This window comes from Papaver somniferum, unplaced genomic scaffold (assembly GCF_003573695.1).
Source record: "Papaver somniferum cultivar HN1 unplaced genomic scaffold, ASM357369v1 unplaced-scaffold_24, whole genome shotgun sequence".
Taxonomy (NCBI): domain Eukaryota; kingdom Viridiplantae; phylum Streptophyta; class Magnoliopsida; order Ranunculales; family Papaveraceae; genus Papaver; species Papaver somniferum.
Window position 1 is genome coordinate 5210548 of NW_020634374.1, and position 24101 is coordinate 5234648.

Below are 24101 nucleotides of genomic sequence, written 5' to 3' on the forward strand. Positions count from 1 at the left end.
CAAATATGTATTTTTATTAGGAGTCTTAGTCTAGATATTTAGGCACCCTGATTCTAGCACAATTCACATAGTGATAAGAAATTTGCACGCGCACGATCTACCAATACATGTATGGCCTCGATCTTCAAGGTGTTGGATAGGAAGTTACGATTGCCAATCACTTTAGAATACTGAACGAAACTTGACTAGCTTGTTCTTTGGTTGGTTGGGATAGAAGATGGAGGTTACATTAAGAAAGACAACCATCGAATTTAACTGGGTGCATCAAAAAGGGCTACCTCTTGCAAAGTGTCATGTAATCTTTTGTTTCTTTTTGTTATGTATCAAAAGTGTTTCCTTAAAAAAAAAAAAAAAAAAAAAAAAAAAAAAAAAAAAAAAAAAAAACGATGTATATATTCAGAAAAAAATATATCAGAAAAATACCAAAAAAAATCAAGTATTTATCAATTCCATCATCTCTTGTTCCAAAAATAAAAGAGATTTGTCAATGTAAATAAGAGTCATGTAAATAGTCATCTTTTGTTGTTTCGTTGTAATAAGCAAGGAGGGTGTATGCCATTGATGTACAACGCGAGAATTGTGAAATACCTCCAACTCATTCACAATTCTCGTAAAGTCCGGACAGCTAGCTAGATTTCGACCTCAGTTCTTAGCCTGAGAAACTATCTCTTGGTGATTAGTAGTCATGACTTCAGATCTTTCTTTACACATGTGTAGATACACTTTACACTCTTATCACATGTCTTTTTTTGTTATCAGTGCTAGGATTGTGCCTTCGATAGCTAGATTGACATCTCCATTTTGCTGTGAGCTTAAACTGTTTTGCACATGTCACGTTTGATGGAATCTGAGCTTATATTTTGTCCTTAGGTTTTGTAGGCACACCTCTGGTAAACCTTCACGAGACTTCACTCGTCCACTAGGGACACTTAGTGGTTTAAAAGGCTTAGTGCATACGCTAAATGCATTCGAGAGACCAGCGACAGTGGTATAGTTAGGATTTCCTTAGTTTTGTTTTACTTGAGGACAAGTAAAATTCAGGTTTGGGGGTATTTGATGAGTGCCAATATTGTATATATTTATCCCTTTTTGTTGGCATTTTAACTCATCTTTTATGCATTAATTCTACATTTTATCCCATATTCTGTATTTTCATTGTTTTCAAGAATAAATATTTTATTAATTAATTTTTCATTTTTAGGTAGTAAATAAAGTTCGGATGAGTCGCGGAGCGAAAAGAGCAGAAAAGTAGTGAAAAGCCGGGAGAAATTACGCAAGGAAGCCGCGAAGAATGGTGCGCACAACCTCATTTTCTACACACAAAAGCGCCTCCGTTCTCAGCCATCAGATCATTTCTCAGAAGCATCCGACGGTCGCTCCTTCATAGAGCATCAAATCTGAAGTCTATGCCGAGCACCACAGCGCTGAAATTCCAAGCCTTCAGATTAGATGGTAGTTGAATCCAACGGTTTCTCCCTTGATGTGCATCAAAGTTTGATATCCCCGCCTTACACTACAGCACCTAACCTAATCTAGCACCGTTCGTTTCGTTGTATCCCTTCATCCGACGGTCGCTCCCCGCTTGCCTCCGCATCACCGTCCGATCTACCTACCAGCTCCACATCACACGGCTTAGTCTCGCTGAACATCAAAATCGATGAACTCGCCTCACACCCAAGTGCCGAACACCCTAGACCTCAAACAAACGCACCCTTCCCCTTTCTCCATCGAACCCATACTCTCCTCCATCACCCTCCTCTGCAGAAACCACCGTACACCACCACCTTCTCCACCTCTGTCACCACCATCTCTACCACCTCACCTCTGCAGCGCCATCACGTCTTCACCATCATCACCCGACACCACACCATCCCCCTAGCCGAGTTGCTTTAACTCCTCTCACCAACTGACCTAGGTGAGGGTTGATAAAACACCTCGAATTAGGGAGAAATTGACGCAATTGGAGGCAGAGAAGGACCGAGAGGGAAGAAAAGAGGCATGGGTCACCACCAATTCAGCGAATTTGGTGAGCAATTTCGGAATTGAAAAGAATACCTAATTTCTAATTTTAGGGTTTGAAAAATTTGGGTAATTGTATGCTATAAATAGAGAGTGTGTAGAGCAATTTGAAGGTGTTCTTGGACTAGCCAAGTTACCACCCAATTTGGGTTAGGCTCACTTTTAATTTGATTTAATTTTCAACTGTTAGTGCAATTAGGTTTATGTTAGTTTAATTTTAATGTTTGGTAATTTCTAGTTCTATGTTGGGATTAGCCTGCATCCAGGACTCTCATGTCCTGTTAAATGTGTATCACTGCATATATTTTAAGTTTCCATTTTACTGATGTTAGGATTAGCCTACATCCAGAACTTTCAAGTTCTGTTAATTTTCATGTTTCAGTTAAATATGCTTGTGTTTGCTTTGTTCTGTTAATTGCTTGTCTTATGCTTATGTTCATGTTATAATTGTTATTTGTCTCCTGTTAATGTGTTAGATGTTTATGTGTATTCACATGTTAATTTCAGTTCATTTGTTAATTTCTGCTCAGTTTCATTTTGTTTATGTTCATGTTAGACTTTTTATTCACTGTTAAATGTTCACTGTCAGTTAAATGTTCCTGTTGTGTTTAATGTATTGTTACATTTGAAGGAATGCTAGGCTAGGTATCTGTGAAGCAATGTGCTGATTGTGCAATGGCAAGAAATCAGTGCTCATAGCAAGCTGATGTTCTTGCCATTCTCCTTGTATGCTTAGGTTGTAGTGTTGATTGTGCATTGGGGGAAATTAGTGCTCACTAGTGACAATGAGCAAGCTAATTTTCCTCCCATTCTTTTAGTTTGCCTGTATCCTGCCTTAGCTTTGCTTCATTTCAGTTTCTTATTCATCCCTGCCCTTGGCTTAGGCCTTGGTTCATCTTGTTTTGTTTTGTTTTGTTTTTGTTCACCCTGTTGTTACTGTTTAGTTTTTCCATTGCTTTTTTTTTTCTGTTGCTTCTCTTATTCCATCTGCCATGCAACTCTCTTGTTTTGCTTTCCTTTCCATTGCTTGTACATTCTGTTACTTGTGCTACATTGCCTTCTCTGTCACTTGTGCTGCTGCTGTTGCTGCTGCCAAGCAGCTGCTGTTGCTGTTGCTGCTGCTAGGCCTGCTACCTGGTGCTGCTTCTTTCTCCTGCAGCTGCTGTTGCTGTTGCCTTCCTGCAGTTCCTGCTGCATTGCTCTCTTCCTCTGCCAAGCTGCTGCTGCTGCAGTGCAGCACTTGTGCTGCTGCTGCTGTTGTTGCTGCTGCTTCCTGCAGCCAAGCAAAGGTCCATCAAACTGAAACCACAGCTCAGGTTAAGACCCAAAGGCCTAGCTAAGTCAAAGCTCAAGTTCAGTCCACCAAAGCCCAAATTTCATTAAGGTCAAAAGCCTAAATTTAAGGCCCAAAGCCCATTTGCACTTCAAAGACCAAACTGAGCCCAAGCTCAGTTCTTTTTATTTTGAACAAACCCATTAGTACATTAAGCCCAATAGTTCCAAAGGGGTATTCTAAGCCCAAAGCAAATCTAGGAACCCAAATAGCTAAAACACTTCCGAAACACACCCGATCTCTGTGGATCGACCCGTACTTGCACGAGCTACAACTGACGACCGTGCACTTGCGGTATTACTGTAGGCCCCCGTTTTCATTGCGCTTAATTTATACACATCTCCGGGCCCACTAAGTTTTTGGCCGGGGATAATTTATACCCTTTTAGAAGCCTACCACTATAGTTGTACTCCTACACCTTTGATCCCAGCAGGATACTGCGCACTTGATTCCCTTAGCTGATCTCACCCACAACCAAGAGTTGCTGCAACCCAAAATCACAGACTTGATAATAAACAGATCTGTCTCACACAGAAAAGTCTATCAAAGGATAAATCTGTCTCCCACAGATAAATCCTAGGTTTTGTTCCGTCTTTTGATTTGAAATCAAGGTGAACAGGAACCAATTGATAATCCATTCTTATATTCCCGAAGAACAGCCTAGATTAATCAATCACCTCTCTACAATCCTTCCTGACTACACAAGCGGATTGTCGAGGAATCACAAACAGTGAGACGAAGATGTTTGTGACTTCTTTATCTTGCCTATCGGAGAAATCTGACGATCTCAAGTCAATCAATCGATTGTACTCGTACGATAGAAGATGAAAGATCAGATCACACAACTACGATAAAGTAGTATCGGTCTGGCTTCACAATCCCAATGAAGTCTTTAAGTCGTTAACCTGATTTTAGAGAAGAAAATCAAAGGTTAATGGAGATCGACTCTAGCGGGAGCACTAGTAGCACACAGACGTGTGGGGATTAGTTTTGCACAATGCTATATGTCTCCTTTATATAGCCTTCAAATCAGGGTTTTGCCTTAGTTACAAAGCAATCGCTATTCACCGTTGGATGAAAACCTAATTTAGATTCAAGCTAATATTTCTCAACCGTTAGATCGAAAACTTAGCTTGTCACACACACTTGGGTAGACGTTTACTGGGTTCATGAAAGCCATGCCCAAACGTGTACTTGTATGTTGGTTCAACATAGTAACCGAAAAGGTTAACCATATGAGCATTTCATATTAACCTTGTTCTTCTTCACCATAACTAGTTCAATTGACTCAAATGAACTAGTTAAAGAGTTTTTCAATTTCTATGAGATCTTATGTAACTACATAAGACACAATTGAAACAAAGATGATTCGATTCGATTGAATCGGCTCATGAACATTATAGCCACGGTTTGCATAAAGCATTCCTTAGTAATTTAAGTTTCATGTTCAGAGCACATCTTTAGATCATAACCTCTTAAGTTCACAAACAAGTTCGCGGACTTAAGTTAATCGGTTGAGTTTTCCAAACTCAGCAGAAATTCTCGGAAAGAGAACTTCCGCCAGTTCACGGACTGGGTTCGCGGACTTAGCACACAAACGAGTTTTGGAAAATCCAGCAGAAATTCTCGGTCGAGAACTTCCGACAGTTCGCGGAATGAGTATGCGGACTGGGTTCGCGGACTTGATAAGCCAATTCCACAATCCTCCCGATTTCTCTTGATCAACAAAGTTCAAAAACTTCGGTTCAAGGAATACATGGTTATGTAATCTAAACTCTCATTTCAATAATTATGACATTCTCAGAGGACGCTATGTAGCCGTTATTCACAGACCGATTCACATCAGAGCAATTCTCAAAGTGATTGAAACTTTTCATGACTTTCGTCACTAGGTGAAGATAAACTTGATCAAAGTGAAACGCTTTACCAACACATGATTTCGAGATAAAAGATAAGAAATGAATGCTCAGCTCGAAATGTCAAATATCTATGATCTAGTCTATATAGCATACGACTTTTGTCTCATAAGAAGTAGGAGATAGAAGAGATAGACTTTTGAGTGATAGATAAGTTCAAGTCTCCACATACCTTTTTGTTGATGAAGTTCCACGGTTCTTTGTATAGATCTTCGTCGTTGTATGATGAATCGCCATGAAGTCCTTGAGCTCAACTACACTTTTCTATCCTAGTCCGAGACTTAGCTATGTAGGCTAGAAATCAAGACTTATAGTTTTGATCACTAACATTGACAAACATGCTTGAGATAGCAACACATGCGAGGTTGACCGAGCTATGCTCTAACAGTTCTTAGTGTAGCCTTGATGACTTTCGGAAAACTTGGTATCTCTAATCTTTGTCCCTCGAAAATTGAGAATTCTCGGTGGAGTCGCGAGTTTGCCGAATTGGTCTATTTCCTTCAATTGGGTGTTCCGAGTCTCGATATTTGTGGTTTCATAATTTTTCAAATGACTTCGATGACTTCACCCAACAAGAAGTTAGGTTTCCCTTTCTTGATTATTCAAATTTTCCGTGTACGTGGCTTTGACCCAATTGGCAATTCCCTTGGAGCTCCCAAACCTGTTCGCTCATGTGCTTTCAGACGTATAAGGGAGAATGTGTGCAAAAGACGAAGAGATGATTCCATTGACGGTTCTTGTGATCCTACCACCTTGAGTCTTGTTCACAAAATTCACAAAGGTGTCTGTAAAGTCAATTCAAATGTGAAGTGAGTGCAAGAACAATTGTCGTTGATTGCATCTAAGTTTCTCGAGATCAAGGAATACTTGAACAGGATTCAAGCATCTTGGATTGTTTCCGATGATGAAGATGATGAGTAAATGATTAGCTCCTTAATTTTATTTATCTAGTAAATATTATTATGAGAATTTTATTTCTTGTGTTTTAGGAAGAATAACTAGTTTTTGGAATAACCATTATTGTGATTACACATAGCTATGTCCAATGTTTTCATCTTCATTGTTTTTAGGTTTATTTGTTTAAATTCTAAAAATTGTTTGGAATATGATTTTTGCAGTATTAATCTTTATGGTTTTATATATTGCAAATATGTTATGGTATATGTTTGTTTGCGTTCGTGAACTATGATTGTCCCATACTTTGTCAAAAGTTAAGTCTTTCGTATGTCTATATGCATGTATTGATAAAAGAATGAATGAACTTTTGACATTACAAAAGTTAAAGCCTTTATGTCATATTTTGATAGAAAAAAGGATAAAACTTTTTTTTACGAGGATTAGGTCTATTTTATGTCATTGTGCAAATAGGGATGGAAAATAGGATGAATCCTTGTTTATTCCACAGTATTTGGTCGATCTCCGATCCACATTTTTGTGCATATACTGTGTTTGTTCCATAAGGTTTCTTATGCTGAGCACAACCGACTGGGTTGATCATTCTCTTATGATCAACTTAGTTGTTGCTCCGTAAGGTTCCCTATGTCGAGCATAACCAACTAAATTAATCATTCTTTTTTGGTTCTTTTAGTTGTTGCTCTGTAAGTTCTCTTATGTTGAGCATTTCCAATTAAATTAGTCATGGGTTTTCTTGTGGTTAATTTAATTGAGTATTTTGGATTCAAATTCATATTCGTATGTGATTTGTTATGTCCAAATAAATCCTTCTTTTCTTGTGAAATTAAGGTCGCTCTTGTTGTTCTTTCGGGAATGACATTTTATGGGGGAGAGTTCTTAAATGAACTTGTGCTTAATTGCCAAATCTTTGTGGGGAGTGTGGCTGTGGAATATTATAGGGGTTATCTTGTATCTTTATAAACTCCTTGATGAAACCATTTAGCTTCGGCTTTATTATTGCATCTAAAAAGTTGATATGTGCTTGCTTTTGGTCATGAAATGTCTCTATGGAAATTTCATTAGGATCCCATTAGTTTTCGTACCTTTGCCAATTTTATTGACAAAAAGGGGGAGAATTAATGTGTAGTTCACACTACAAATATATATGGTTTTCCGATCATTATGTAAGGGGGAGTGGTTTCCATGTGAGATGGAGTATTGACTAAGGGGGAGTGATATATATCACCATAGTATTGTTGTCGAAGTTATGATACAATTGAACTTTGATGTTGTATAATAATACTATGACACTGTGTAACAATGATCGAGAATTCTTATTTTCTCATTGTTATAGCTGCGGATTTTCAACAACGATGATGCTAAACTTACAACCTTTGGAATCATTGGAGTACTTGGAAGTGATGAAGATTTCGAGTAATGTTGAAGAACCAAGGAGATCAGACATGTGTTGATAGTTTTGTCACTAAAATTGACAAAGGGGGAGATTGTTAGAGCATTGCTCGGTCGAACTCGCATGCATTTATATCTGAAGCATGTGTTGTCAATGTTAGTGATCAAAACTATAAGTCTTGATTTCTAGTCTACTATTAGCTAAGTCTCGGACTAGGATAGAAAGTGTAGTTGAGCTCAAGACTCCATGACAATCATCATACAAACACGGAGAAATACTCAAGGAACTTGTGGAACTTCATCGACTAAAAAGTATGTGGAGACCTGAACTTATCTATCACTCAAAATTCTATCTACTCTATCTCCTATCTTGAGACAAAAGTCGTATTGCTATATAGACTATGATTATACACATTTTCTATTTTGAGCCGAGTTTATCTCGCTTATTTATTTCTCGAAATATGTGTTGGTAAGCTTTATCTTTGGCCAAGTTTATCTTTACTAGTGACGAAAGTCATATTAGTTTCAATTACTTGAAAATGGTTTGTGAATAACAACTATATAACGTCCTATAAGAATGTCTCAATGATTGAAATGAGAGTTTAGAATATATAACCTTGGAAGGATATAAACATTGTGTAGTAACACATATGTGCGTAAGTCCTTATTCCTTGAACCAAAGTATGCGTACTTTGCTACTCAGGAAAACCGGAACTAAAGTCTGCATACCAGTACACACACCATCGGAAGTGCACGTCCCGTGAAAATCTGATGGAGTTTGTGAACTGAAAACAAACTTATTCCGGGTACTTAAGTCCGCATACTTAGGTTGGTTATTTTCTAAAAACGGTTATTCCTGAACTCAAACTTATATAAACTAAGGAATGCATAATTGCAAACCGTGGCTATAAAGTTCATGAATTGATTTGAGTGAATCAAATCGTTTTTGCTTCGATTGTGTCTTGCATACTTCTATAAGATCTAAGCAATTGAACACTCTCTAACTAGTTCATTTGAGTCATTTGAACTAGTTGTGGTAAAGAAGAATATGGTTGATATGAAAGTGATCATATGGCTAACCATTTGGTTAACTACCGTTGAACTGACTAAATGTACATGTTTGGGTACGGTTACACAAACCTAAAACGTGCATTTCATTTGTGTGTAACAAGCTAAGTTTTGATCTAACGGTTGAAAGATATTAGATTGAATCCAATCAGGTTTTCATCTAACGGTGAATATTGAATGTTTTGTTACTAAGCTGACATTGATTGCAAAACCTGATTTGAAATTCTATATAAAGGAGAACTCGAGCAACTGGGAAACCTAATCCCCACACCTCCTGTGTGATACTAGTTGTATTAGCTAGAGTCGATTCTTCTTTAACCTTGGGTTTCTTCTCGAGACCCTGTAGGTTAACGACTTTAAGACTTCATTGGGATTGTGAAGCCAGCCCCAACTATTTTCTCTGTAGTTGCCTGATCTGATCTTGTTGTTTCTATCTTATTTGAGTACAATCGTAAGATTGGCTTGAGATTGTTTTCTCCGATAGGCAAGATATAAAAGAAGTCACAAACACCTTCGTCTCATCGTTTGTGATTCCGCAATATCTTCTTTCGCTAGTCGATTAAGATTATTGTGAGGTGATTGATAATTCTAGGATGTTCTTCTGGAATATAAGTACGGGTTATCAATTGATTCCTGTTCACCTTGATTTATCAAAAGACTGAACAAAAACTCGTAGGTATTTCTGTGGGAGACAGATTTATCCATTACCATAGACTTTTCTGTGTGATACAGATTTGTTTATTAAAATTTTCGACTTTGGGTCGTAACAACTCTTTGTTGTGGGTGAGATCAGCTAAGGGAATCAAGTGCGTAGTATCCTGCTGGGATCGGAGACGTAAGGAGCGCAACTGTACCTTGGATTAGTTTGATATTGATTGGGGTTCAACTACAGTCCATATCGAAGTTAGTTTGTAGTAGGCTAGTGTCTGTAGCGGCTTAATACAGTGTGTGTTCAATCTGGACTAGGTCCCGCGGTTTTTTTGCATTTGCGGTTTCCTCGTTAAAAAAACTTCTGGTGTCTGTGTTATTTCTTTTCCGCATTATATTTTGTTATATAATTGAAATATCACAGGTTGTGCGTTGAATCGATCAATTGAGAAATCCAACCTTTGGTTGTTGATTGAAATTGATTGATCCTTGAACATTGGTCTTTGGTACCGTTCAAGTTATTTCTCTTGTATTCAATAACACTGGTGATGCGTGTCGTTAATGCAACAAATTAACAAATATATTTCCCACTAATTAACTAGTAATATAGCGGTAGTAAGAGATCGTTCCCACAGAGAGCTGTGTAATTGATAGATTATTTGAAATAGCAAAATAAATTAAATAACAAAGGGGGATTGGTTTTAAGATAATATAAAGACAATAAAGAAGAAACGGATAATTAAGGAATCCTTCGCCGTTAGCAAGCGTTAACAAGATTAGAATAATTATCTACTGTTCGTAAGAACCATTCATCACCAACCGTAGAATAGCAGGTACGCTTAGCTATCCCCAAAACTCCTTGTATCACCGGATAACAGGTACGCTTAGTCACCGGATTATATTCAACTGAGCCGCCTTGAGGTACGCTTACAAGGTGTAACTCAATCGAACGCTTTAGGATTTGTGAATTTAGGTTTGATTCCAGCAGTTAAACTCAGTACGCCCGGTTCACTTACTGGTGTTTTTTCCAAACATTATTGCTTTACAGAATCCCTCTGTAAGGTCTCATTCTCTCTACTTATGTAGGAGATGCACGACAATTACGGATCGTTCAACTCACTACTAGCAATAGAATGATAAATAGACTAATCTGGTTCTGCACCAAAACCAATCTAAGAATCAATCATAAACCCTATATATAATGAAAACAAACGATGATGATTAAAACCTCAAATAGACTTGTATTATTAATAAAGCTTCACTCTTGGAACACTGAATTCAACCTTAATCAACAAAGGATTTAGCTACTCATATTACAAAGAAGATGAATAATGGTGGTTTCCCCCTAAAGGGATAAACCCTAGGTTTTGATGTAGAACTTATGATATGAGATTCGATGATATGTGAAACGCCTAATACCTATTTATAGGTTTACATTGCTTGGCCATCAAGTATTTAGTTCGGTTCAAGAACCCGACCCGAAAATACGAAGTAACGAATCCAAACGTGACCTTAGGCTTTCCAAGGTATTAATACACGTTTTCCACTTGCTAAGTTCGCAAACCCAGTCCGCGAACTTCAAATTCCAGCAGAAATTTTCGGAATTAAAATATGAAACCCGTCCGCGAACTTTACTGTCTTCGGTATTCAATAAAAGCTTGTTTTGGCCATAACTTCTTCATCCGAACTCGGAATGACCTCATTCTTTTTGCATTATTTTTATATTTCAATTATGTTCAAGATGGTGATGAGAAATCCTTAATTTATATGAGTTAATATCGGTCTTTGTCCCTTCTCTTGATTTTGAGTGTTTTTCTCCTTCTCGTCGAACTTCTTCCACTTCTCTTGGAATTTGGACGCTTGGATGCTTGGAATACTTATCTTCTTAGATCTTTTCAGCACTTTGTAGCTCCTTTTTGTATGATTCACATAATAGAGGCACATAAGAGAAAACAAGAGTAATACGAAAATATGCAAGAATAATAGCTAAAACAAGTATGGAATTGATACTAAAATCATATGAATTATGCACTTATCAAATTCCCCCACACTTAGCTTTTGCTAGTCCTCTAGAAAACTAAATAAAACTAATCCTCAATACAACAACTCCATCTCGTTGGGAAAACGGTTATACTTAGCATGTATAACAAGCCTTTAAACCCCTAGGTGTCCCTAGTGGACGAGTTATAGTCTCATGAGGGATTACAAGAGGTATACCCACAAAATATACTCCAATTTCTCGCCTTGGAAGAACCATTAAGTATAGACACAAAATAGTAGCTAATAAGATAATCAGCATACATATGTTCTTTAGCTGCAAACATCCCACATACATTCCAATCATCACACATAAGCAATTACTTACGTGTGACATTCAACCTGATTGCAAAACTCTACTAAGATAGTCATCGTACGTGTTGCCACGTTTGTCACAACACTCGCATACTGAAATCACATGGATAGATGAGAAAATAGAAATACAAAAGTGAAGTGTGCAAACGTTAACTAAAGTGAAAGATGTTACCCACAATACGTGTATGAATGTCGTCAAAGGATATATATTTATAGCGCAATAGTTGAGAGAATCACCCATTTAACTTGACCACATGATTAGATATTCTAAGTGCATGTTTCCTTTCAGCAAGTATGTGATAGTTTCCTTGGATCCTGCATTCCACGCTTGTTTAGGCAACGGAGACAGGGACAACGTTTCACACATACTGCTATCTAAGCGTCAAGAACCTCATCAATAGTATTTTTGACTTGCTATATAATGATGATATGGTTTATATTTTCATCGACTACATGATTAGATACTCTAAGAGCATGTTCCTTTTCAGAAAATATGTGATAGTTGCCTTGGATATTGCGTTCCATACTTGTTTAGGCGACGGAGACAGGGACAACGTTTCACACATATTGCCATCCAAGTGTCGATAAATGAAGAGGAGCCTTATATACATGTTTCTTTCTTTCTTTTTTCTTTCTTTTTTTAAATTAATTTTTTTTATTTTATTTATTTTTTCGGCTCACTCTTCCGCAGTGTAAGACAAATTTCTTATGGGCCTTTCAAATACTCAACCAGTGATTACCTTTATACAACATCCATGGCAGTATCAGGATCCCACCAAATCACTTTAGAGAAACATACAACTGCAAAAATAAAAAGAAAGTGATTCAGTAATGATTATTTGCGAAGATGAATCTTTCAAATGACTACCATAACTTATTTTCGCATTCAATTATGAACGTATATATTTAAGGATTGTGGAATGATAAAGTGGAACTCAATCTATAGCCGTAAGAATTGTTTCAATCTAAAAAGGTTTAGAGTGTCATCCTAAATAGCTCATAATTAACTCCAAAAGATGAACCATCAGGGGTTAAACCAGTTGTCAGGAGCCTGATTCTCAAATAGGAGGTCAGCGAATCGAGTCTCCACTCAAGAGTTTGGAGATCTCATGAAATACTCCCCTTATCTAAAATCTAGTTTAAAGTTTAAGTTCATAATGTATCCTTTCCTATTAAAAAAAATCCAAAAGATGAAGTCTCAAGAATGCAAGAAATCAAAGAGTATTATTTATTTATTATATGCAAACCAAACATGCTTAACTATTCCGCCACACTTAAACTCAAAATTGTCCTCAATGTTCAAAACCGAAACTCTGATTTCTGACATAACAACCCTGAAAAACTAAAAAACTGTACAAATGGGTAGGGAACTAGGAAAAACATCATAAACAAAAGTTGTTCACCTACGTCTTTTCTATAACGTGTCAAATGGGTACAGTGTTTCGATAAATGACCTGACTTTTATGGCCTCCGGACTGACTGACATGCAATCTGAAAAAGTTCTGGAAAAATACCAAAACTCAAATGTCCAGGCCCATCGCTCAAACTTAACAGACTCCAAATTAAGATTTTATTTTTGGAAAGAAATATGAGTCTGTCCTATTTAAAAGTTTGGGTCAACCACTCAAATTGGATTCCGTATGAAGTCTCGAGAGTTGTTTTCGTGACAACTGCGCAGTCAGAATTTTCTGACGAGAATTCGTCAAAACTTTCATTATGGATATAGGACTTGTAAAATCTAAGATGGGAATGCAAGATATGATATGCAAAACTAATAAAATTAAAAACAAAAGGGATAGAGATACAAAACTGATGGGTTTCCTCCCATGAATCGCTTGGTTTAACGTCGTCAGCCCGACGTTATTGTTATCGTCCGTACTCCAATAATCTGAAAATTTGGTAATCCTTCCAGACAACAATCTGAAATTCAAATAATAGCTTCACAAAAACATTAGCACAAAAGATAAATATTGAAGCTATCGCTTTATTGAAGTTTCCCCCACACTTAGTCCTTTCTACACTTGAAAGTGGATAAAGAACATAGAAATCGGGAACTTCAAGAGGTTCCTCAGCTTGGTGAACCTGTACAATACTCGAATCAAACACATCAAGTGGTGGATACTTAGAAGCAAAATAATTCGTTGAAACTTTGGAAGAACACAACTCTAATCCTAAGTGAGGTATTTTCATAAAAGTTGGGTTAATAACAACTCTTTGAGAAACCACTTCAATTGGATGGAAAGGATCAATAGATATAGAATTAAGCAAAGGATTAGACAAACCTTGGACGTGATCCTCATCTTTCTTAATTAACAATGAATTATTTACCTCAAGTATATCGTGGTCCTCTATCGAACTATTATTATCTAGCTCAATTGTGTCTTCCATGACTTCAATAAATTTGGTTTCATTCTCAGTCTCCATCTCTTCAACACTTTCATCATCTGAATCAAATTCCGCTCTCATGAACTCTTCTTCAGTATAAATTTTAGGATATTTTGTATGAGTTTCCGTTGAGGGAATAATCAGGTCTACTTCTTGCAAATCAACCGGCCTAAAAATATTGTAATATGGATGTTCATTGTAACGTTGATATGCATTTGAGTGTGTCACACCGTTCATAACAATGGTTCGGTCATACCAAGGCTCCTCCTTTTGAATAGGCGAATGATCATTATTACGATCTGGAGTTGGAATAACTTCATCACTGTTACAAAGGCTTCCCAAAGGTTTCCCATCTTTCTCCATTTCCTCCTTAAGTTGATTCATGTCTCTCCTTAATTTGTTAATAACCTCTTGAAGTTCTTGGAGTGATTGATCAACACTTTGTTGATGTTGATCAATACTTTGTTTATGTTGCTCTAATCCTTCATAATAATTTTCTATTTGCACATGAAGATCTTCCATCATGGTACACATTTATTCTGCAACACTTGGAGAAATTGGATTAGAAGCATAACTATCCTCCCATCCTTGTGATTGTTCACTTACATGCCATCATAAGGTTGTTGGCATGTATGAGAATATCCATAAGGTTCCGTGGGATATTGATCACAGACAAAAGATAGGTTTTGATCATACCCATAGGATGGTTGGTATTTTTCATTTGAATAAGATTGAAAACCATATTGATTACCACTGTTGTATTCGTAATCTTGTGCTCCGTACATGTTATTTCTGTAAGGAAATATGACGACTCACAAGAACAAAATAGAAAATAAAAAAAAAAACTCTAAAAAAAAATACAAGCTAAACAAGTAACAAATCAATTAGCGACTGCTCCCCGGCAGCGGCGCCAAAATTTGATGCGTGTCATTAATACAACAAATTAACAAATATATTTCCCACTAATTAACTGGTAATATAGCGGTAGTAAGAGATCGTTCCCACAGAGAGTTGTGTAATTGATAGGTTATTTGAAATAGCAAAATAAAGTAAATAACAAAGGGGGATTGGTTGTGAGATAAATAGAAAGACAATAAAGAAGAAAGGGATGATTAAGGAATCATTCGCCGTTACCAAGTGTTAACAGGATTAGAATACTTATCTACTGTTCGTAAGAACCATTCATCACCAACCGTAGAATAGCAGGTACGCTTAGCTATCCCCAAAACTCCTTGTATCACCGGATAAGAGGTACGCTTAGTCATCAGATTCTATTCAACTGAGCCGCCTTGAGGTACGCTTACAAGGTGTAACTCAATCGAACGCTTAAGGATTTGTGAATTTAGGTTTGATTCCAGCAGTTAAACTCAGTACGCCCGGTTCACTTACTGGTGTTGTTTACACACATGATTGCTTTACAAAATCCCTCCGCAAGGTCTCATGTTATCTACTTATGTAGGAGATGCACGACAATTACGGATCGTTCAACTCACTACTAGCAATAGAATGATAAATAGACTAATCTGGTTGCGCACCCAAACCAATCTAAAAATCAATCATAAACCCTAGATATAATGAAAACAAACGATGATGATTAAAACCTCAAATAGACTTGTATGATTAACAAAGGATTTAGCTACTCATATTACAAAGAAGATGAATAATGGTGGTTTCCCCCTAAAGGGGTAAACCCTAGGTTTTGATGTAGAACTTATGATATGAGATTCGATGATATGTGAAAGGCCTAATAGGCTAATACCTATTTATAGGTTTACATTGCTTGTCCATCAGGTATTTAGTTCGGTTCAAGAACCCGACCCGAAAATACGAAGTAACGAATCCAAACGTGACCTTAGGCTTTCCAAGGTATTAATATACGTTTTCCACTTGCTAAGTTCGCAAACCCAGTCCGCGAACTTCAAATTCCACCAGAAATTTTCGGAATTAAAGTATGAAACCCGTCCGCGAACTTTACTGTCTTCGGTATTCAATAAAATCTTGTTTTGGCCATAACTTCTTCATCCGAACTCGGAATGACCTCATTCTTTTTGCATTCTTTTTATCTTTCAATTCTGTTCAATATGGTGATGAGGAATCCTTAATTTATATGAGTTAATCTCGGTCTTTGGCCCTTCTCTTGATTTTGAACGTTTTGCTCCTTTTCGTCGAACTTCTTCCACTTCTCTTGGACTTTGGGCGCTTGGATGCTTGGAATACTTATCTTCTTAGCTCTTTTCAGCACTTTGTAGCTCATTTTTGGATGATTCACCTAATAGAGGCACATAAGAGAAAACAAGAGTAATAATACGAAAATATGCAAGAATAATAGCTAAAACAAGTATGGAATGGATACTAAAATTATATGAATTATACACTTATAAAATTCCCCAACACTTAGCTTTTGCTAGTCCTTGAGCAAACTAAATAAAACTAATCCTAAATACAAAAACTCCATCTCGTTGGGAAAACGGTTATACTTAGCATGTATAACAAGATTGAGTCTGACCGTCTAGTTGATTCTCTTAAAAGTATACTGGAATTAGTCCATACAGATTGTTAAGCGAAATATTGGGTGCGGTTTTTAGACCCCCGCTTTTTCAATGTGTATGATGAAAATCATCTTGAGAAATTTAAATGCGTAAGAAATAGATTGATTAATGTTATTATCATTAGTGATAAACTTCCGACCTTTAAACCATTGTAATTCGTCATTAAAATATTGATTTCTCCGGCTATTGACGCCTGCCTCTACTGAATGGAACATTGGCCAGACGTGTAAAACTAGCGCCTCCGATGGATTCCACCATATAGAAGGCCAAGATGATTCATGACATTATACAATTCTTGGACTCTCCGGAAAAATGGACTCTATTAGGTTCCTTGACTTTGTATTTAGATAGATGTTCACCATCATAAATTACTTGTCATCAAAAAAATTTCTCTTACACCAACATTTTTAACAAGTTTTCTTGGCCCAGAGTCAAATATAAATGGGCCATAACAAACACATAGATGTTATGTTTTGTCATTCTAATTTGATGAGATTTCGTTGGAAATGGAAGAGGATTACGAAGAAACTGATTCGACAAACCAGCTAATAGCCAATTGCATGGTTCATCAACTACATGAACTTTTCATCAGTGTTTCTTATACGACATTCATAAACTTTCTCCGGACATGTAGAACTATTAAACTTTACTAAGATAAGATCACATCAATGTCCTTCGTCGTAGAGGTCTTTTATATCACTGAATGATTACAATTTAAGGCCATACCAATGAGTAAAGCGAAGTACTCGGTTGGTCACTAAAAATTCTCATACTCAGTATCCGTTTAAAATCATTCGGAAACCCGGTTTTCGTAAAGTAGGTTTTTAAACGAAAATTGAGTATCCGTGTCATTTCCCTTCCCTACAAAATGGATCATATCTGATCCACTTTCAAATGTAGGGAAGGGATATTTCTTATTTTTAGGGATATGGGAAATCATAGTAGATGGATTTTGAGAAATCTCACTACATTTGGGGAATATGGAAAGGAAATTGACGATCATAGTGCTTGGCCTTATAAGGTCATACCAATGAGTAAGTGTAAGCAAAGTACTTGATCGGTCACTTTAGCCGAGGATATTGGGTGCAACATGAGAAATGAAGATACTCCTTGGTATCTGGCGGACGATGATACTAAATACCATCAGTCTGTTGCACTCAATTCCACATTACAGTGTAAGGCATTCTATGGGAAAGAAAATCAAGCAGTTGATACCAGTCAACAAGGATCTTACATAAATTTCCAGCAGGGAGTGCTTTGGACCTCTTTTTTTGAATGACTCGAGGCGACAACTTTTCCTCTTGCAATTTCCTTTTAGGTAATGAATTGTGCTTATGCTTAAAAAAAGATCTTTTTCTTTTGAACCTGACATAAATCAAAGGCAACCTTCGGATATGGAGTCAAATGCGCTACCATAGCACCACAGATGCTACCTTGTATCACTCAAAACTCAGTAATAATTTATGGTTTAAAGCACCTATCCTCCTCAAACCCCAAAAGAGTTATATTGCTAATTTTGTTTGGACATGGTTTTAAAGATGAGGGCAATGCGGCTCATGCATTTAGCTAGTATATGGGCATTATCTTGTGAAACCTCCGTTTATCACACAAGTTTTGTGTCAACTAAGGATAATTGAATCATTTGCATGTGAGTGTCAACAAAGGAACATCTTGAGCCCTATATAAATATACCAAAGAGAACTCATATTATCTCAAGTGTTAAAAGGGGTGATTATATATTTGGAGAAGTTAAAAATAATCAGATGGTGGGGGAAATTGAATAGGAGCATGATAATGTGTGAAATTGTGCAAGATACGGGTCAAGTGTTAACCTGTACGAGCATCAGGCTAATGGTACTTTGCATAAGTCTAGAGAAAGATTGTGCAACACGACGGTAGGTAAAAGCAGTAATTTTGGGAATATAGGCTATCACTGTTAGAAAGAACATATTAACAGTAAGATCTCTTATCTCCGGCCGACGATTTCCATAATAATTCCAATGTATTGGATCCAGTTAGTGGTCTTTAAATAGCTAAACCACTAAACGTGCAAACTAGCGACACTGTTTGAGTATAATTTTTTATTTTTCTCCGGCCAAACGGACTCAATTAAGTTCCTTGACTTAGTATTTAGACGGATGATCTCCATCGTCCTTAAGGTATCATCATAAAATGAATTACCTGTCATCAAATAAATTTACACCACAACTAACAAGTGTTCTTCTTAGTGCCTGAAAGAACTAGTTTATGTGTGCTATCCAAGCCCAGAGTCAAACGTAAATGGGCCACAACAAACAGCAAGAAGAAAATTATGAAGCAATCGATACGACTTGCGACTTGCGATTAACAAACAAGCTACTTGCCAAATTCCAATCGCATGATTCATCAATTACATAAAACGTTAAAGCTATTCTTATACGGTGTTAGTTCGTAAAGTTTCTCTGAAAATGATTATCCTAACAGAAGAAGAACTATTAAGTTTTACTAAGATCCCATCAATCTCCTTTATTGTAGAATTCACTGAATGGTTACAAGGTTATACCAATTAGTAAGTGTAATGTTTCTCGCGCAGGTACTTGATTGGTGTGGCTTTAGTGGGCTCGAATGCGCTACCATAGCACCACAGATACTGTCGCTATAACTCAAAACTCAGAAATAACAATGTATTACATTTTAAAGCGCATGTCCTCAAACCACAAAAGAGGTCAAAACTCTAAAATTATTTGTTGTGTTTGGACATGGTTTTAAAAATGGGGCTATGTGACCCATGCATTTAGCTAATTTACGGGCCTTATTTGATGAACCTCAGTTTATCACACAAATTTTGTGTCAACTAAATGATAATTGAAGTATTTGTATGTTGAGCGTTTGACAAACGAACATGTTGACCCGTATATAAATGTCTACCAAATGACTATCAAGAACTCACATTGACTCAAGTGTTAGAAAAGATAATTAAATGTTTGGTGAAGTTAAAAATAAACAGACTATGAACTCAGACGGTGGAGGAAACTGAATTAGATATGTTATCTGGTAATGATAATTATGAGAACATTATCAAAACCCCAATCAATTAAATTAAGAAGCCAATTATTAACGGGCAGTTCTGTCTACCAAGAGATGAGAGATTATAGAAATGGGGAACCTCAATGTGTGGAATAAATAAAATTATCGAGTTGGCAAATATTAATTCTAAATGATACCCATGTTCCAAAATTAGCTCATATACAAAAGCTCTATTGTATTTGTGCATTAAAATCGACTCATTAATGACCATCAGACGAGTAATTGTATCATTTTAAACTTCTTCTAAGAATACCTTCTGATATCTTCAAAATCTTTTCCACGATCAATTACGTTCGAGTATTGCTAGGACTATGTACAACATCACGTATATGAGTAACTCGAGATATGTGCATGATGAAAAGCATCTTGAGAAATTTGAATATGTAAGAAATAAATTGATTAATGTTATTATCATCAGCGATAAACTTCCGACTTTCAAACCGCTGGAATTCATCACTAAAATCCTGATTTTTCCGTCCATTGACGCCTGCCTCTACTGAATCGAACACTGGCCAAACGTGCAAAACTAATGGATTCCAGCATATAAAAGGCCAAGATGAGTCATAACATTGTACAATTCTTGAACTATCCGGCCAAACGGAAACGATTAGGTTCCTTGGCTTCGTATTTTAGATGGATGATCTCCATCATAAATTACTTGTCATCAAATAAATTTCTTTTACACCACCATAATTAACAAGTGTTCTTAGTGCCTGAAGGGACTAGTCCATGTGTCTTGTCCTAGCCCAGAGTCGATAGAAATGGGCCATAACAAACACAGAGATGTTATGTTTTGTCATTCAAATTCGATGAGATTTCGTTGGAAAAGGAAGAGAATTACGAAGCTACCGATTCGACTAACCAGCTAATAAAAAATTGCATGGTTCATCAACTACATGAACTTTGCATCAGTTGAGTGTTTCTTATACGCCATTCGTAAACTTTCTGCGGACATAAACTTCACCAAGATAACAGTAATAAAAAATCTATTACCGTTTAATGGGTCCGTCCTCAAACGGCAAAAGAGGTCAAAACTAGAAAGGGTCACCACCTCTTTACAGAAGTTGTGATTATTACATCTAGGAAGCAAATAATAAAGTGGATTAATTCAAATCCAATACTATTGAAGTCATCCAACTGGCGTTATCATGCAAAATCATGGTGTATAGACAATGATATGTTAGTCTTATACTCTTGTTTCTTTGTTTTAGTCTTCAAGTCGTGTTTGGAATATGCTCATGAGCGCCTACCTAATCTTGAGTGATCACATGTACGCAACTAACAAACTCTAAAGACTTGATTAATGTCCATGAACAAGTTCACTTAGAATGAGAAAGTTTATACCAAGATGACTGAGAAGCTCACTTAATACAGAGTTTCCACTACGATTCAACTATACCCATTAACCCGTCTTCTTTCAACAAACTCTTTTCTGTCTTTTCAAAGCTAAGTTTCAGTCTTTTCCGTGACAGTCTTTTTCTCTGACTAAAAGTTTCAGTCATTCCTACTTGGCAAAACAAGTCTTTCATGAAAGGAACAATTCCGGCAACTACCCACTCGGAATTTCATGGTATTCAAATGCCACCAGTTAATAAGCATAACAGTCAGATAAACATGGTAGAGAGAAAATAAAGTTCAGATGTTGCTGCAAAGAAAGCTGAACATCTTTTTACATAGATAAAGGGACGCAAAGTTAGCACTACGCCACTACTGCAATGGTCCATAATTATCTAAGCCATGAATTCTCCCTCTTCTCTATCATAAAGAGTCCCAGCACTTATTCAGACTCACCTCACCTAAGTGGATAAGCAACTTGGGTGTTATAATGTAACTGGACCTAATGTCTGCAGCCTCACAGTTTTTTTGTGGCTTATCTTGTTTACCAAAAATATAAAGAGTAATCGTATCAGTCATCCTAAGATACTTCAAGCTTCACTAGAATCCCGTTTTAGCTCTCCTGATCATATTATGGCTCACTCTGAACAACTGAATGTTACTTGGTACCGACTCTGTGATCTAGATATCCATTTATGCAGAAAGACGACTATGTAATGTAAAGGGTACTTCAAGGGTACTGAAAGACGCCAAGCATCAATCAATTATCTGAATCAATGTCATCTGCTTAGGGACCTAAAACACTACACAATCACCTTCAGAACATATCAAACATACATGTATCAGAGCTGAAAAGAGAAAAAAAATGTCAACCTCTTAAAATCCATGTATCATTTCTAACTCCCAAACATAGATGAAAAGTTTAACAATGCACTACTATCACAGACCACTAGCAAATATCAATTAGGGTATGCAAATATCAATTAGGGTATAAATGATATGGTGATCCATCAGAATGTTTTACCATCTAGATTATGGGCAGAAAGAACACATCCGAAGAACTAGAAGATACAAACAGTCCATGATACAAGAAGAAAACACACTGAAACAAAAGACGTATTTAAATATCCCAATAGATGGTAGGGTTCCTACATGTTCATTACAGTAATTCAAAATAAATGACAATAAGGAAGTAAAATTAGAGGATCTCAGAGTTTCGCTCTCTCCCTAATTGCATACAGAAAATGAATGCTATAAGTAAGAACCGTAAGCTCTAAGATCCTTGAAGATCACAATAAGAAAACTAAGAAACACATCTAAAAGAGTGAAAATTTATAAAGATAGATAATACCCATATCGAAAACCTGCCTCCAAATCCATCTGAACGAGAGCTTGGAAATGGAACTAGAGAAACTGAGATAACCATCTTCTGCCCACTCGGAAATCACCCCTTTTACTCTAATCTTGGTCTCGACATTGAACATTAAAATGAAATCCTCTCAAACATCGACATAAATTAAGCCTCATCGTCATCTTTCTTTCCAACTGCAGACCCTTCTCTCTCTTCCAACAACTTAGCATCTTCCTCATCAGCTGGTTGAACCTTCTTCTGTGCTTCTTTTGAGGTCATTGCTTGAAACTTCAAGTAGTTATAATATGTAACTCCCAAAAATGCAACTCCATATCCGAGCAAATTCACCATAGTCACAGTGTCTCTAATAACCCTCCATGAGAATCCAATCAATAACCAATCTTTGACAACTCCAGCAACATTCATTGTCAAAGCAGAAGTCTTACCCACCAACAAAAACACAGCAAGATTCAAAGCAAATGCACAGACCGAATTCGTTCCGAAAATCAACCAATCAAAGTGAAAACTGGAAGACTCTTTCAAAATAGGGAATTCAACAAGAACCCATGGGAAAAACAAAAACACCAAACAACACGGGGCAACATAATACAACGATGTAATCGGGTTCAACGTGATCCCCTTTGATGTAAGCAAGATCTGAATCAAAACCAATCTAGTAGCTTCAAAAGCAACAGCACTAAGTTGCAAAATGACACCCCACGAATCAAATTTAGCTTCACCATAAGCAGCAATCGCAACACCAAACGAGATCGAAAGCATGTTGGCCATAGTCTTAGTCTTAAAAGACTCCTTTTTAAACATAACACTGATAGAATACACAGCAACAGGCATCAATGCTTTCAGCATCTGAATAAAACTCACCGATAAATAGATATAAGCCGAATTAGAAAACCACAGCGACAACGAATAAAGAGCACCGATCGGAACAACTGATGAGATATAAAGCTCTTTAGACATTGATACTGGCTCAACCAGCTTAAACACACGAACGAGAATAAAAGCCAACCCAGAACAGAAAGACATGTGAATCATTGTTAGAGTAATTGGGAATGGCCAATTGTACATCTTCTTGTCTAGAATGTATTTGTTGTAAACAATTACAGTGAAACTTAAGAAGATCCATATACTTACATAAGCATATGATAATACAATCTTCCTTAAAACACTTTCATTTACACCTCCTTTCCCCATCTTTGATGATAATCAATCAGATCAAAACCCTAAATCTCTGTTCCTCTTTTTGAATGAATTTGGGTTTAAAAAGAGAGGGAGAGAAAAGAGAGATCTGGAGAAGTGTTTGTGGAAATTCTTAAGAGAGAGGGTATCAACTGAAGTTATTATAGATGGGGTTTTGTTTTTCAAAGTCTATGAGATTAGATGTATTTGACTTTTCTCTGTTTAACTCTCAGTGGGGAGTTTGAGGGGGAGGAGGAGTTTGTGTTTGGGTTAGATTTAGATTTAGGAGATGAAGAGGAAACTGGGACTGAAACGTATGTACTCCCCTCCTATTTTTTTCTACAACTACGGTTAAGTAGAAAGAGAAGAATCTTTTCACCTTAAAGATTTTTTTTCCTTTCACAATTTTAATTGATTGGGATTTTTTTCTTTATTTCATGGTGATTTTCATGGAAAAGGCACGGTTGTATATGCCAACATGATATGCTACACCCATTCAAAAAAATCTGTATATTAGTCATTATTATCCATAAAATCTGTATATTATGGAATAGTGGATTAAGAGCCTTTTAATCTAG

The 24101-nt window shown here is 36.7% G+C and overlaps 1 protein-coding gene across 1 annotated transcript; it reads right to left on the reverse strand.

The window, feature by feature from the left end:
* Positions 1-22069: 22069 nt before the first annotated feature.
* Positions 22070-23870, reverse strand: LOC113340973 (probable sugar phosphate/phosphate translocator At4g32390). Its single transcript, XM_026586014.1, has one exon. The coding sequence runs from the start codon at positions 23536-23538 to the stop codon at positions 22492-22494; it is 1047 nt and encodes a 348-aa protein (XP_026441799.1). The 5' UTR covers positions 23539-23870; the 3' UTR covers positions 22070-22491.
* Positions 23871-24101: the final 231 nt, after the last annotated feature.